Source organism: Drosophila melanogaster, chromosome 3L (genome assembly GCF_000001215.4).
Source record: "Drosophila melanogaster chromosome 3L".
Taxonomy (NCBI): domain Eukaryota; kingdom Metazoa; phylum Arthropoda; class Insecta; order Diptera; family Drosophilidae; genus Drosophila; species Drosophila melanogaster.
The window spans coordinates 258,134-271,021 of record NT_037436.4 but is presented as its reverse complement, the minus strand read 5'-3'; the positions used below and the strand labels follow the sequence as shown (position 1 = coordinate 271,021).

At 43.4% G+C, this 12,888-nt stretch overlaps 5 protein-coding genes and 2 non-coding genes across 13 annotated transcripts; 4 read left to right on the top strand and 3 right to left on the bottom strand.

Annotated features, from left to right (window-relative positions):
• Window positions 1–685: 685 nt before the first annotated feature.
• Window positions 686–3,723, bottom strand: miple1 (midkine and pleiotrophin 1). Of its 3 annotated transcripts, none has more exons than NM_001274268.1 (5): window positions 3,631–3,723; window positions 2,563–2,802; window positions 2,322–2,459; window positions 2,062–2,241; window positions 686–1,925 (listed from the first exon to the last, which is right to left on the bottom strand). In NM_001274268.1, exons 2-5 carry the CDS (start codon window positions 2,777–2,779, stop codon window positions 1,903–1,905), a joined length of 558 nt encoding a protein of 185 aa, NP_001261197.1. In that variant the 5' UTR covers window positions 2,780–2,802; window positions 3,631–3,723; the 3' UTR covers window positions 686–1,902. The 3 variants fall into 3 exon arrangements, with proteins under 3 accessions (NP_001261197.1, NP_612022.1, NP_995947.1); NM_138178.3 differs by lacking the exon at window positions 3,631–3,723 and adding an exon at window positions 3,153–3,258; NM_206225.2 differs by lacking the exon at window positions 3,631–3,723 and adding an exon at window positions 3,169–3,258.
• Window positions 3,724–5,089: 1,366 nt separating this feature from the next.
• mRpL17 (mitochondrial ribosomal protein L17) lies at window positions 5,090–6,243 on the bottom strand. 2 transcript variants are annotated; one of them, NM_001274267.1, is made up of 2 exons: window positions 5,973–6,243; window positions 5,090–5,910 (listed from the first exon to the last, which is right to left on the bottom strand). In NM_001274267.1, exons 1-2 carry the CDS (start codon window positions 6,168–6,170, stop codon window positions 5,578–5,580), a joined length of 531 nt encoding a protein of 176 aa, NP_001261196.1. In that variant the 5' UTR covers window positions 6,171–6,243; the 3' UTR covers window positions 5,090–5,577. The 2 variants fall into 2 exon arrangements, with proteins under 2 accessions (NP_001261196.1, NP_523870.2); NM_079146.3 differs by having other exon boundaries at window positions 5,426–5,910.
• On the top strand, window positions 5,114–5,427 carry CG34263 (uncharacterized protein; the record flags this gene model as incomplete). Its single annotated transcript, NM_001103989.1, has 2 exons — window positions 5,114–5,324; window positions 5,381–5,427. The coding sequence occupies 2 exons, from the start codon at window positions 5,114–5,116 to the stop codon at window positions 5,425–5,427; spliced, it is 258 nt and encodes an 85-aa protein (NP_001097459.1).
• Window positions 6,244–6,641: 398 nt separating the features above from the next.
• Window positions 6,642–11,979, top strand: Tudor-SN (Tudor staphylococcal nuclease). 2 transcript variants are annotated; one of them, NM_001274266.1, is made up of 4 exons: window positions 6,642–6,904; window positions 8,204–9,044; window positions 9,276–10,711; window positions 11,109–11,979. In NM_001274266.1, exons 1-4 carry the CDS (start codon window positions 6,812–6,814, stop codon window positions 11,517–11,519), a joined length of 2,781 nt encoding a protein of 926 aa, NP_001261195.1. In that variant the 5' UTR covers window positions 6,642–6,811; the 3' UTR covers window positions 11,520–11,979. The 2 variants fall into 2 exon arrangements, with proteins under 2 accessions (NP_001261195.1, NP_612021.1); NM_138177.3 differs by having other exon boundaries at window positions 11,109–11,727.
• Window positions 9,069–9,219, top strand: snoRNA:Psi18S-996. Its single transcript, NR_003839.1, has one exon. It is a non-coding gene; the product is annotated as a snoRNA:Psi18S-996 (small nucleolar RNA).
• Window positions 10,742–11,052, top strand: snoRNA:Tudor-SN-a. Its single transcript, NR_048208.1, has one exon. It is a non-coding gene; the product is annotated as a snoRNA:Tudor-SN-a (small nucleolar RNA).
• On the bottom strand, window positions 11,925–12,846 carry wac (wee Augmin). 3 transcript variants are annotated; one of them, NM_001274265.1, is made up of 3 exons: window positions 12,627–12,846; window positions 12,259–12,571; window positions 11,925–12,199 (listed from the first exon to the last, which is right to left on the bottom strand). In NM_001274265.1, the coding sequence occupies exons 1-3, from the start codon at window positions 12,628–12,630 to the stop codon at window positions 12,025–12,027; spliced, it is 492 nt and encodes a 163-aa protein (NP_001261194.1). In that variant the 5' UTR covers window positions 12,631–12,846; the 3' UTR covers window positions 11,925–12,024. The 3 variants fall into 3 exon arrangements, with proteins under 3 accessions (NP_001261194.1, NP_612020.2, NP_001163306.1); NM_138176.3 differs by having other exon boundaries at window positions 12,627–12,672; NM_001169835.1 differs by lacking the exon at window positions 12,627–12,846 and having other exon boundaries at window positions 12,259–12,616.
• Between the last annotated feature and the right edge of the window lie 42 nt (window positions 12,847–12,888).

Genomic DNA, 12,888 nt, shown 5'->3' with positions numbered 1-12,888 from the left:
CGAGCAGTTTTATTATTGTGTATATCAAAATACGAATAGATACAGTTTTGAGCCACTTTTGAGTGTATACGAGCATATATTTTTCCCGGAGTTCCATTTGGAATACGAGAGCTCAGGCAAACATGTTTTGAGTGACTTCCCTGAGTCAGATTTACTTTGGTTAAAAAAACAAAGAGCGGACGCAGACAAGGAAAACGAAAAACAAAAAACGAAATGTATGCATTTTGGTTAAAACCACTTTAAAGTGATAGTATGGTATAAAAAAGAACAGAAAAAGGTTTTGAATTACAAGTACGAAAAGAGCTACTTTGATTTGTATAAATGCCAATCTAAGTCCCTAATGTTTTAAAGTAATTAATTAACACTCACGTACCTGTATATAGTATATGTGTAAGATCGGGGACCTAGTTCTAATTTTTTACCATCCAGCCTTACCGACTTAACCCCGCATTGTGGGATGGCTATCTACAATACATCATTTGGCACCTTTAAGAAAAAGCCGGATTTACCATTTTTATCCCACGACAGTCGAAGTGCGCATGGTCATTCCTCAAAAGAAAGAGGGAACTGCTAGCACGCAGTTAAAAGCGCAGCATAACAAACAACCCGAGAGATATTTGCAGTAGGAACGAAATTCATAATCATAAACCGAATGCATACTTGTATTAAAATGGTAGAGTGTTTTATTTCGTAATATCTGTATTTATTAAAGTTCATTTACTTTTTCTTGTGTTGTATACGTACGTAAACAAATTTCACTTCCCTTTGGGGGAGTCGCTTTCATGCTGTTCCTTACGGAATTCAAAGACTTAAAGAAGATAACTGCCCCTACGGATGATGTGTATAAAATTCATACTATGAATTTGAATGCTGTGACTGAGCTGTTGTTCTCCTCGACTTCGTCGTTCGTAGTTGTGAATGCACGGGTATGGTTGTAAAACTGCTTACAGATAGATACATTAATTCGTAGTTAACGCTCTAAGTTTATATATGTACGTGTTTATTAAAAAGATAAACCACATCTTTGAAATGGTAAGTTTTTGATCAGAATATATATGAATGTAAGTATGTAAGTATGTCTGCATTTCGACTTGTATATTAGTTTTGGGAATCATACTTCCAAATTTATATGTTAATTGTACCCGGTAGAAGTGAGTTGTAAACTACTTTAAAATGCCAATTGCCTACACTGCAACTACGATGGATCTGTGTTTAGACCGTCGCGTCTCATTCTTCGTCTTTCAGAAATTTTTCCTCTACAGTATGTCATTATTTTTACAATATTTACACTAAGTGTTTTATTTATTTGTTAGCTGTGAATGAAAAAATGTTTTCAGTATATCTTATTTATTTGGGTTTCATTCCGATTTTACGGTTAATATTATTTAAATTCCATTGAAGAACAACTCTGCTAAGTGTATGAAGGGGACCCAACAGCCACGCAGTCTAGGAGGCTGTATTTAAGAATTATCCTTTATTTCAATACGGCAACTGCCCTTACAGATTTCATCATTTCAGATAAAATGGTAATAGGTGTTGGCTTGGATGTACATATGATTTTCATTGGGTAATAAACTAAATAAGTCGGTATTTATGTCGGTATGGTATGGTATTGTATGAATATATCTTATTCTGCATTGCATACATATTTTAGACTCCGCAAGGTTTCTATTACGTCGTACAGCTTTCGTTTATATTATGGTTATCGTTTCGTTTGCTTGTAAATCAAACTACAACATTAATTAATGTGTGCATTTTATTTAAATGCCTTTGGGTATACATAGCAGACAGTTAACGTCGTTACGATTTTTCAGTTTTGAATTAAAAAAATCAATTATAGTTATTTGCATTGGAGTCAAACAAAATAACACTGGAATTTAAAATAATCGAGTTCGATATCACTTAAACGCGTCCTTTGCGAGCAGCTGCATGTAAATAGAAGAAATTTGGGCTTAGTGGTCTTTGCCATAAAACATATCAATGATAAAACCCCAAATTAATGCAGACCAATTAACCAACTCTTTTCAATGTGCTATTCAAATTCACAACTAGTCAACTTACCTTTATCTTTGTTCTTCCGCTGCTCCTTGGCACTTTTGTCCTTGGACTTTCCGGGCTTGCAGTTCTTCTTGATGACCCGCGTGGCTTCGCAGGACGGATCACTGCTCGCTTTCAACTTATCAGCTCTAGTCATTTGTCCGGTTGCACATTCCGACCAAGATCCCTTTTCATATCGACAGGCTGTTGGGAGGGTTGAGGATGACAATTGGCATAAGTCCTTCTTATAGGCGAACACGAAGAGTCCTATCCTATCTTATTACCTTTTTTACATTTCTTCTGAATGGTTCGCGTTTGGTCGCATGCCGGGTCGCCCTTCTTTAATGTCAATGTTCTTGAACGCGTATTGGTTTTGGTGTCACACTCAGTCCACGGATTTTTGCCATATCGACAAGACAGACCTTGAGGAAAAAAGGAGCACAGTGTATTAAAGCAGCTCCTGGTCGCAGAGAACTCACACAAACTCCCAATCTCCCTTAAGCGCTCAACCATCCCCCGACTCACCGTCGCTCTTGGTGCCACGTTCATTTCTTATAAGCACTTCGTGATCGTCCTCCTCCCATACTTCTCCTTGTATGGCTGTAGTGGGCTGCGTCTGCTCCGCCACAGGAAGGGCCAAAGGTGTTTCCTGGCCTTCTGTGGTGCCCAGTACCGTGCTGCACATCACCCCCGACCAAGTCACTAGCGATGCCAGGAAAAGCGCGTTGCAATTAATTCTCATGGTGCGACTTCTGCTGCTGCCCACTGCGAAAAAATAACCCATTTCTCAATGAAAAAATATGGTGGAATTGTAGTTACAGAAAAGGTATGACTCAGATCAAAATGTATCGAAGAGTTCATTTTTATTCGAAAATAGCATTTTTGCACTGTAACTGGGATGCCCTTTTGATACAACATACACACACACACACACGACACATTTGCACCAAGGAAATTCATCAATATTCATGAGTTTGGATTTTTTCTCAGTTTTTCCCTTTCGGCACAGGTTGCTAGTTCACTATGGCGCAGTTTTTCCTGCTGTTTAGTTTAGTTTACAATAATGCTTTTATTCAAATTCCACTTGCACACAACCCATAAAATTTGAGACCAACCGTAAGTTATACACACAGAAAAACTCCAGACTCAGACACAGCGCAGAATTTGTTTAAAGACAATGGTTTCAACTGCTCTCGTTGCACGACTCTTCGAAACTGAATGAAATGATATAAGAACAGCAGCATAAAAGGCCACGGCATGTATAATATCTTGCAGGATTTTATGCTCATGAGAAAGCCTGTTCTCTCGATTTTTCCCGTCCAGTTTCGCCTTCATGTCCTTTTTGTCCGTTTCTACTGAGAGAGTGCGCACCGGCGCTTGGGCTTTTATCAATGAGCTGCGCAAGTTCTAAACATAAATATTTTACATTCTATTTTTATCCGAAATTATATGATGCTCAACTGGATGCAGTGGACCACAATCTAGGCAGAACCGAGTCTGCTCGGCAATATCGAAAATGTTTATTTACAGAAAAATATAGGAGACACCCCACCGATTAGTTTACAATGTCCTGCAAGAAAATATCGCACGTACATACACTCTCGTTCACGTGATGTAATAGAAATGCTAGTTCGGCCAATATGTTCTTTTGCATTATCCACGTATGACGCACTGAAATATTTCCTGAAAGCAGACCCCTGTTCCTTAGGAGCACTATGCCAGCCCCACCCTATTACGATTGGTCTTCGTTGGTCGTCGTGTGCTCCTCATCGGACACACCGATGCACCGCCCATGTCTTGGCATCAGTCATACATATGTATGTACATGCCACATGTCAGGTGCTAGTTAAGAACTTCTGTTACATATACAAGTTTATTCTTAATTTTTAAAACTAGAATCACCTGTTGGAGAAGTTTTTGAGTATAATTTATAAAGGATTCATATTCTTCTATGCCACAAAATGCAAATGCTTCATTTCTGTTAAAGGTAGCGGGGATTTAATTGGGATTGCAACGTCCCATAACCAGCGACCTGGGGTCAGTTCGTAGGCGTTATTGAGTCCAACAGCTGTCATAAAATTTAATAATGCAAATGTAATTAAGAGACCCGGCGTCACGTGTTCATACTGTCAGTCTGCTCTGCAGTCGCACCTCAAACCATGAAATTTATGACGCACCAAGACAAGTCCTTTTGTACATCTAAAAATTAGGAAGCTTGTAATGAATATCCGTGAATGGTTTTTTTTAACATTTTAAGTTAAAGGCTGGGAGTTGCGACTTATAGAAAGATTATATAGTTACATGTTACTTAACTATGCAAAATTATTAATTCAAAGTTATTCTGCATCATTAAGTGTCGCATTCCATTTTATGGCCTGTCGGCTCTGGCGAAGAAGAGGATTGCATTGAAGGTCCTGCACAGACTACCTGTAGTTAAAGCCAATGGTCTTTTACTTTTACCATTGGGTCTGATCGCTACACGCAGTTGTGATTTGCATTGTACCATCGGCTTCAATAATTTTACTCGAACTTTAGCAATCTATCAAACATGCTCTCCAACACCATTTCATCCGCAAAGTTGCACTAGTTTACAAACATATCGGGGCCGGCCGGATTAAATGTACGCGAAACTACAAAGAACGCTGGGTTCCAGTCAGTTGAGCAACCCCATTCATACCGAAGTCTGGGAGGAAACGAACAAAAGCTTCCGGTGAAAAATAGAGGTGAAGTTATCATTGATTCATTGGTCAGTGTTCCGAGCTCGTTTCCATGGTAACTTTGGGGTTCAGGAACATGAGCGAATTAGTATGCATCAGCGCGTAGGTCCCCCAGTGCTTATCAGTTGTTAGATGGCTGTTCATGTCGGCAGCCAAATTCGGATTTACATTCTGTGACCGAATGGAACGTAAAGAGGAACTTTAACGGATCATATTTCAAAATAAATAAAATATATACATATAAAGATTGATCTGCGAAAAAAGATTCGCTCCCAATCTGTTTGCTGCTATGAAATAATTTTTAGGTGACGATGTCATTTAATACGCTAGTGAATGATAATTCTGCGAATTCATCCAAAATGAATATCTATTTGGCTTGGTTCCTGATCTTCAACATCATAATGTTCCTCGCGCTGTCCGTATGTCTGCCAGTATTGAGCAGCAACTCGGGTTGTAGTGCTATTACCAATTGTGATCCGTTTTTGCCTGTCTGCGCATCGTCGACAAATGAGCACCAATTCTTCTACAGCATTTGTGAAATGTTGCTGGATGCCTGCCTTACGGGAAAGGGTAAGTTATCCGTTCAGAAATTGAATCATTCTAAAGCTAATTCTCTAACTCGGTAGATTGGAAACCGGATTACTTCAATCACTGCAATGTCAGTAGACTTTAGTCGTTTGTATAAGTTCAACTCTTAATTCAAACAATTCGTTTTGTGTATACATACATTTATAATAAAGATGCTTTTAAGTCTTACGTGAATTCTAAGCGACAAACTGCTTGCTAATCTACTAAATAAACAGGCGGTTAGTGAAAAGAGCTATTAGTGAACTAACTCCGACAGTTTTTGACGCCTAAACTCCTTTCTCGCCTCGTCCAGAAGCACATTGTGCAGCAGATTCCGGTTCTGAGAATGATCCGCCGCCAGCGAAGGGTAGGGATTGCCCCGAAGCTCCAGCACAGACCGCCTGTAGTAAATGCCAGGATACTCCCGAGGGGCTTTGTACATGCGAGTGTAGGACACATTGTAAGTCTCATAGCGCGGTACCAGCACCTTGAAGAGCTTATGAACCAGTTGCTTTTCCAGCAGCCAATAGTCCGCCAGTTCCATGGTGGCTTGGTGTCGGTCCCCATGGCGTATGGCATTGGAAATGAGCTGCGAGGGGAGGAAACTTTATTTGGATTCCAGCCTTTGGCGTATCGCCGGTGGTCTCTTACCAGTTCGGCGTAGCCACGAGCTTCATCGGCACGGTTGTAGAACAGTTCAATACGCTCGTGCTTCACCAACGCAGTGACGGTCTTACGCAGCTTCAGCAGCCGACCTTCCGGGCCATCGACATTCTTCAGATGGCGCTTGTTGGGCCTGACCGCTATACGCAGCTGTGACATGAGCTTTGTTACATCGGCTTGATTCATTTTACTCGATTTTTAGCAATGTTACAAATAGGAAATCACGTAACATTCGCCGAACAGCTGGCGACCATTTATCGATAGCGATACTCTTTTGGCGCCTGGATCTATCGACACTATGGCCTGCAATGTGAACATCTAAGGCTGCCCCCACAGATAAATTTAAAGTAAACATAATATAGATATGCACTCGTTAAGCGAATTAAAATTAGTTTTGAAATGAAACAAAAAAATCTAGAATTATTGGAAATTCCAAAGTTCGTCTGATAAATTACGCATAAATACAATTAAAATAAATATGAATATATAAAAATTCCCAATATAAAGGATCCCAAATCCCTCTCAATTTTACCGTCATTCATATTTTTTGTAAATTAAGTTGGCAATTAAGAAAAATGTTTAGCACTACCTATCGGATGACAAGCGTGTCACGAAAATATCGATGCTATCGCGCTGACTTCTCAGCTCTAGCTAGCAGTGTCACTTCAGTGAAAATTTTTTAGATTTTGAGAGCGGTTCTTCTCTTGGTCAAACTTCATTAGGTTGAAAGCGGTGTTTAGCTCCGAAACGCAATCAACGCAATATTCCGCTATTGAAGCCTAGTGCCACGGCCCTCTGCTAGTATCTCCCCCGCATTCAATAAAAAAATGGCAACAGCAGCGAACACCGCGACAGCTGCCGGAGCAGCTAAAGACGCCCCGCCAGCGCCTACAAAGTCGTTGTCCGGCATTGTAAAGCAGGTAAGTCGGATTGGTCTGCGGCTCTGGGATGAAACTCGTGGCTAGGATTTCAGTGCGCAGACTCCTTGAAAAGAAAGTTCGTCCAAACTAAGAGGTACTATCCTCCTATCGGCGTGGCAAACGCGGCAGCGCCTACCAAAGCAGCTCTAGTGCAACTCTGACAAGTGCGAGTGAGACGCGTATAGACTCTGTGCGTGTGTGACACGTTGCACACGCTGTCCGATCCAAAGAAATGAAAGTTATCGTAGGTGCCAAGCTGGCAGATTTTCTTCGACGCGGTGTCTTTGGCGGTAGATGTTCTGGCTGTTGTTGTCACAGAGGGACAGCTAACTAGTACGGCCCCATTTACCGGCATTATAAACCATCTATTGCAAAGCTGTAGTTTTTTTCGCCCGCCCACACACTTGCTGAGAACTGATTTGTGTGCCGAACGGTTCGTTTCTAACCTCCTTGGCGTATACGGAGACCGTGTCCGGCGCCCAATGCTGATAATTGTCCCTGGGAGTGGGTAGTTCATCATATACTTTTACTTCTGGGTGGCTTTGTGACCAGCGCCCAAAGATTACCGGCTGTTTTCAGTCAGCACTTTATCCAACGACTCTGATAACAACTGAGTTTCCAGCGGCTGTAGAGATTTACAGGCGTAATCTGATTTGGTGACGTTGGCACCCTGCAACCAAAGAAAACATCCCGAAATTCATTCAACCTTGCATTTGGATGATTCCCATTTTCAAAAAAACCTGTTGCTTTTACAGGTAATATCTGACGCCCTTATCAGTAACACCTTGCATGTTTTCCCTTGGACATTTGGTATTTGCTCCCAATTACAAGACCATTATTTTCTTTTTATGTCGATTTTTTGTATCTAGAAGAGATTTGAGCTGCACTCTTGCACGTTGCCTCCGTTTTGGGCACCCTAAACCGGTTTGGCAACAATTTTGTTTTCAGTTGGATTAACGGAATGCATTTGCAGTACGAATAAATTCAATAAAATACCGTTGCTCGCATTTTCCATAGGACAAACCAAGAAGATTTGTGCGCAGGCGCTGTCTATGAGGAACTGTTATGTTAGTTAAATAGCACGTCCTTGCTCAGCAGAGTTCATTTTTATATGTAAATAATATCAAAACAGCTAGAAAGTAGTTTTCCTTTTTACGTGAGCCGATCTAAAATATTACATATATCGATAGTGTGTTTGGTCGCTTAGGACCCAGATCCAAAAGGGCAATCGATACTATTCCACCTCTAGTGACCCCACACGTGCATTTTATTTTAACCTCACTCCTCGCTCTGATTCAGGTTCTCTCCGGCGATACGGTAGTTATTCGCGCAACTAAGGGTGCCCCGCCTCCGGAGAAACAAATTACTTTCTCGCATGTCCTTGCCCCGAAGTTGGCCCGTCGTCCTGGCGCTGGCGGAGACGAGACCAAGGACGAGCCCTGGGCTTGGGAGTCGCGGGAATTCTTGCGTAAAAAGTTGATAGGTGTGGAGGTGACTTTCACGTTTGACAAGCCAGCCAACTCGAACCGGGAGTACGGTTTTGTGTGGATCGGTAAGGACAAGGAAACCGGTGAAAATGTGGTCGAGTCGATTGTCCGAGAGGGCCTGGTGTCGGTCCGTCGAGAGGGACGTCCCACAGCCGAGCAGCAAACACTCATCGAGTTGGAGGACCAGGCGCGTGCAGCAGGCCGCGGAAAATGGTCGCCCACCGCAAGTGCCGCCGACAAGGTTCGCAACATCAAGTGGTCCCATGAGAATCCCGCACACCTGGTCGACATCTACGGAGGAAACCCCGTGAAGGCGATCATCGAGCACGTGCGCGATGGATCCACGGTCCGAGCATTCTTGCTGCCGGACTTCCACTACATAACGCTAATGATTTCGGGCATCCGTTGTCCAGGAGTGAAATTAGATGCTGATGGCAAGCCCGACCTCAGTGTAAAGGTGCCTTTTGCTGACGAAGCTCGCTACTATGTGGAAACCCGCCTGTTGCAACGCGATGTGGAAATCCGACTGGAATCGGTTAACAACTCTAACTTCATTGGAACTATTCTGTATCCCAAGGGAAACATTGCAGAATCACTCCTGCGAGAGGGACTTGCCAAGTGTGTGGACTGGTCAATGGCTGTTATGAAGACAGGTAAGACCAGAATCAAGTTAAGTTCGCAGCTCGCTTGCACAGCACAGCACCAAATTGGTAAATAACCTATCGTCGTGCTGTTTACTGTTTGCAATCGGCTGCCAGAAAAACGACGGATTCCAAGAACTTTGCGACTGATTATTGTCGCTGCGTTCATTTCACCCCGACGACATTGCATTTTATTAACAATTTTTCGTATTTCAACTCTGACTAATTCGCTTTTCTCTTCAGGCACCGATAAACTGCGGGCTGCGGAGCGTTTTGCCAAGGAGAAGCGTCTTCGCCAATGGCAGGACTACCAAGCTAAAACTCCTGCTTTCAACTCGAAGGAGAAAGACTTCTCTGGAACAGTGGTGGAAGTCTTCAATGGCGATGCTATTAATGTACGTCTTTCCAATGGACAAGTAAAGAAGGTTTTCTTCTCGTCTATCAGGCCGCCGCGTGACCAACGCGCGGTTGTTGGCACCGATGGCGAGGAAATCGTCAAGGCACCACCACGCGGAAAAAACTACAGACCACTTTACGAAATTCCACACATGTTCGATGCCCGTGAGTTTCTGCGTAAAAAACTAATTAATAAAAAAGTTCAATGCAACCTGGACTACATCTCACCGCCGCGCGAAAACTTCCCTGAGAAATACTGCTATACCGTCTCTATTGGCGGTCAGAACGTGGCTGAGGCAATGGTAGCCAAAGGTTTGGCAACATGTGTTCGCTATCGCCAGGACGACGATCAGAGATCTTCCGCCTATGATCAATTGATTGCCGCCGAACAGCAAGCCATCAAGGGACTAAAGGGACTGCACGCAAAGAAGGATAACGCCACACTGCGTGTTAACGACCTGACTGTTGATCATTCCCGAATTAAAGTTCAATACTTGCCATCGTGGCAGCGTGCTTTGCGTACTGAAGCCATTGTAGAGTTTGTCGCCAGCGGATCCCGCCTCCGAATCTTTGTACCGAAGGACAGTTGCCTGGTAACATTCCTGCTTGCTGGGATTTCATGTCCGCGTTCCTCTCGTCCAGCGCTTAATGGCGTTCCTGCCCAAGAGGGGGAACCATTTGGCGACGAGGCTTTGACCTTTACCAGGGAGCGTGTCTTGCAACGCGACGTTTCTGTTCATATCGATACCACCGACAAGGCAGGATCTTCAGTGATTGGTTGGCTCTGGACGGACAGCGGCGCCAACTTGTCAGTTGCTCTTGTCGAAGAGGGTCTTGCTGAAGTGCACTTTAGTGCTGAAAAATCTGAATACTACCGCCAGTTGAAGATTGCTGAAGACCGTGCCAAGGCCGCCAAAAAGAACATCTGGACAAACTACGTAGAAGAAGTGCCTAAAGAAAAAACTGTCACCGAGGAAGAAAAGGAGGACAAGGTAGTGGCGGAGCGTAAAGTCAACTACGAAAACGTTATTGTCACTGAGATCACCGAAACTCTGACATTCTTCGCGCAATCTGTGGAGAGCGGATCCAAGCTAGAGTCGCTTATGAGCAAACTTCACGCCGATTTCCAGTCCAACCCACCCATCGCTGGATCGTACACGCCAAAGCGTGGTGACCTGGTGGCCGCTCAGTTTACACTTGATAATCAGTGGTATCGTGCCAAGGTGGAACGCGTGCAGGGCAGTAATGCTACAGTCCTGTACATCGATTATGGAAACAAGGAGGTAAGTGTCGCTTTGACTAACATTTAAATTACTGCAAGTTCCTTAGATCCGTTTCCGGCTTGAAGTGAAACGCATGAGTCATAAGCTTGCCACATTAAATAGGCTTCATCGAATGATTTTATAAGATTCGTGATGGCGTAAGCAAACCCTACAGCTGCGTTAAATGCGTTCGCCGTTTCAAGTCGTGTGGCATCCTCTTCAACGGTGCAAAGGTAGTTCCATATTTTTTGGGTCAACCATTGTCCAAAGTAGCAGGTTTAAAATACGCGAGAAACAAGAGCACTGAGTAGCTGGGGGCGCCAGAACCACGCTTCAAAAGTATTCGAGTTGCGACACACTCATACCAAAACCATTGTGATTTTTTCCTGGCAGTATTAACACTCGTTTCCATTTTTAGACACTTCCGACCAACCGTTTGGCAGCCCTGCCACCAGCCTTCAGCAGCGAAAAGCCCTACGCTACGGAGTATGCTTTGGCCTTAGTCGCCCTGCCAACTGACAACGAAGATAAGGAAGAAGCCTTGCGTGCCTTTTCCGAAGACGTTTTGAACCATAAGGTTCAACTCAATGTCGAGCTAAAGGTGACTGGGTCGCCGAACTTGGCCACTCTTCGCGATCCAACTACTAAAGTCGATTTTGGAAAGCAGCTTGTAGCCGAGGGCCTTGTTCTGGCCGAACAGCGTGGAGAGCGGAAGCTCAAGGAACTAGTGGACCAGTACAAAGCCGCGCAGGAAGCAGCTCGGGTCGCGCATCTGGCCATCTGGAAGTACGGTGACATAACGCAAGATGATGCGCCCGAGTTCCGCTAAAAGATGCCCGGAAACGTGGAGTAGGCCTGTGGCGTGGAGCGCGTTGCTAGCCGAAAAGATTGTCTGCCACATACCCGCCCTTTATATACATAACAACAAGCAAGAACTTAAAGAATATGAAATTACTAATTCTATCTATACACCAATATATATGATACATATACCACATTGGAAATACACAAATACATACATATGAGCAATGGCATGGAAGAACACGGTACACTTTTTGTATGCTTTAAGCAGCTGGCAAATTATTATTTGGTCTTCTAGTTTTCCTATCATGATACTTTAAATAAATATTTGACACAACCTAGCAACAATTGGAACGTTTTTAAAATGCGTACAATAACCAAAATAAGTGCACCCTCTGATTGTGTAGTGTTCCAAGTTGTAAACCTCAACATTCATCTTTAAAATTTGCAGATTTTATGTTTTTGTAAAGTGTTTTGCATTACTGAGTAAATACAATTAAATAATTTTTTAAAAACGAAAGCAATTCACTTCTTTAGCGCTGCTCCAGCGAATCTACCTTCTCGATGACACTTTCAATGCTAAAATCCTTTGGGATCTTAAGGGTTTTTTGCCGGTCCAGTAAGGCCTGTTTTGTTGCAAGCTGTTGGGCGTTTCGCTGCATTACGACGATATCCGGGATGAGCCGCTCTTCCGCAGCAGCATTAAATCTGCAGAAGAATGGTTTTGGTCAGGGATTCAACTATTAAAGGGATTTGTTCACCAATACCTCTCCAACATAACTACGTCCCTAGTCGCCTCCTCGATGGACGAGAGGATGCGCTGCAGCTCTACGCGTTGCTGCACTGTGGTCTGCCGGTTTTCTATGCATTCCCTCTTCTTGGCACAATAGAAGTCGCGCAAGTAGTTCAGATTGATGTCGTGAATGTGCAAAAGTGAATAATATTGGGCGCATTTGTCAAGGAGCGCCAGGTCATCGTCCGAGAAATCGCCCAACTCGACGCTAGCCAGCTTTAACTGGTCATCGAAGTGCTGGCCTAGACGCATCAATGAATTGACTTCCTCTTGGATCTTCAAGTTCTCTGCATCATAAGAATAATTAGTTGTATGCCTAGCGTTTTTTTTAAATAAACTCACGCATTTTTACTGGAGATGACAAGCTATCGATGGTTCCGAAAAAGATACTACCGCTTTGCTCAAAACGCAGGCGTATAGGCAGCCGGCTTAGAAACAATTTAGACTAAGTTGGCAGGACTTTGCTTTTCTTCGCCACTAATCGTATCCAGGTTTCGCATGTCTTTGTCTTCGTAATCCGAATGTGATAATAGGCGCCTTAGGTGCAGATATCGATAGTCTCTACAGTATTTCAGGGCTACCTAGCAAAATGCCACCAATTGCT

What these genes read in the sequence shown, in the direction of transcription:
- miple1 (NM_001274268.1), bottom strand. Translation starts at nt 2,779, where the DNA reads ATGAGAATTAATTGCAACGCGCTTTTCCTGGCATCGCTAGTGACTTGG. An exon ending in ACGTGGCACCAAGAGCGACG is followed by an intron (nt 2,460 to 2,562) that starts GTGAGTCGGGGG and finishes TTTTTCCTCAAG; the next exon opens with GTCTGTCTTGTCGATATGGC. An exon ending in TCAGAAGAAATGTAAAAAAG is followed by an intron (nt 2,242 to 2,321) that starts GTAATAAGATAG and finishes CCCTCCCAACAG; the next exon opens with CCTGTCGATATGAAAAGGGA.
- mRpL17 (NM_001274267.1), bottom strand. Translation starts at nt 6,170, where the DNA reads ATGAATCAAGCCGATGTAACAAAGCTCATGTCACAGCTGCGTATAGCG. An exon ending in CTCGTGGCTACGCCGAACTG is followed by an intron (nt 5,911 to 5,972) that starts GTAAGAGACCAC and finishes CTCCCCTCGCAG; the next exon opens with CTCATTTCCAATGCCATACG.
- Tudor-SN (NM_001274266.1), top strand. Translation starts at nt 6,812, where the DNA reads ATGGCAACAGCAGCGAACACCGCGACAGCTGCCGGAGCAGCTAAAGAC. An exon ending in AATGGCTGTTATGAAGACAG is followed by an intron (nt 9,045 to 9,275) that starts GTAAGACCAGAA and finishes TTTTCTCTTCAG; the next exon opens with GCACCGATAAACTGCGGGCT. An exon ending in TCGATTATGGAAACAAGGAG is followed by an intron (nt 10,712 to 11,108) that starts GTAAGTGTCGCT and finishes TTCCATTTTTAG; the next exon opens with ACACTTCCGACCAACCGTTT.
- wac (NM_001274265.1), bottom strand. An exon ending in GACGTAGTTATGTTGGAGAG is followed by an intron (nt 12,200 to 12,258) that starts GTATTGGTGAAC and finishes ATTCTTCTGCAG; the next exon opens with ATTTAATGCTGCTGCGGAAG.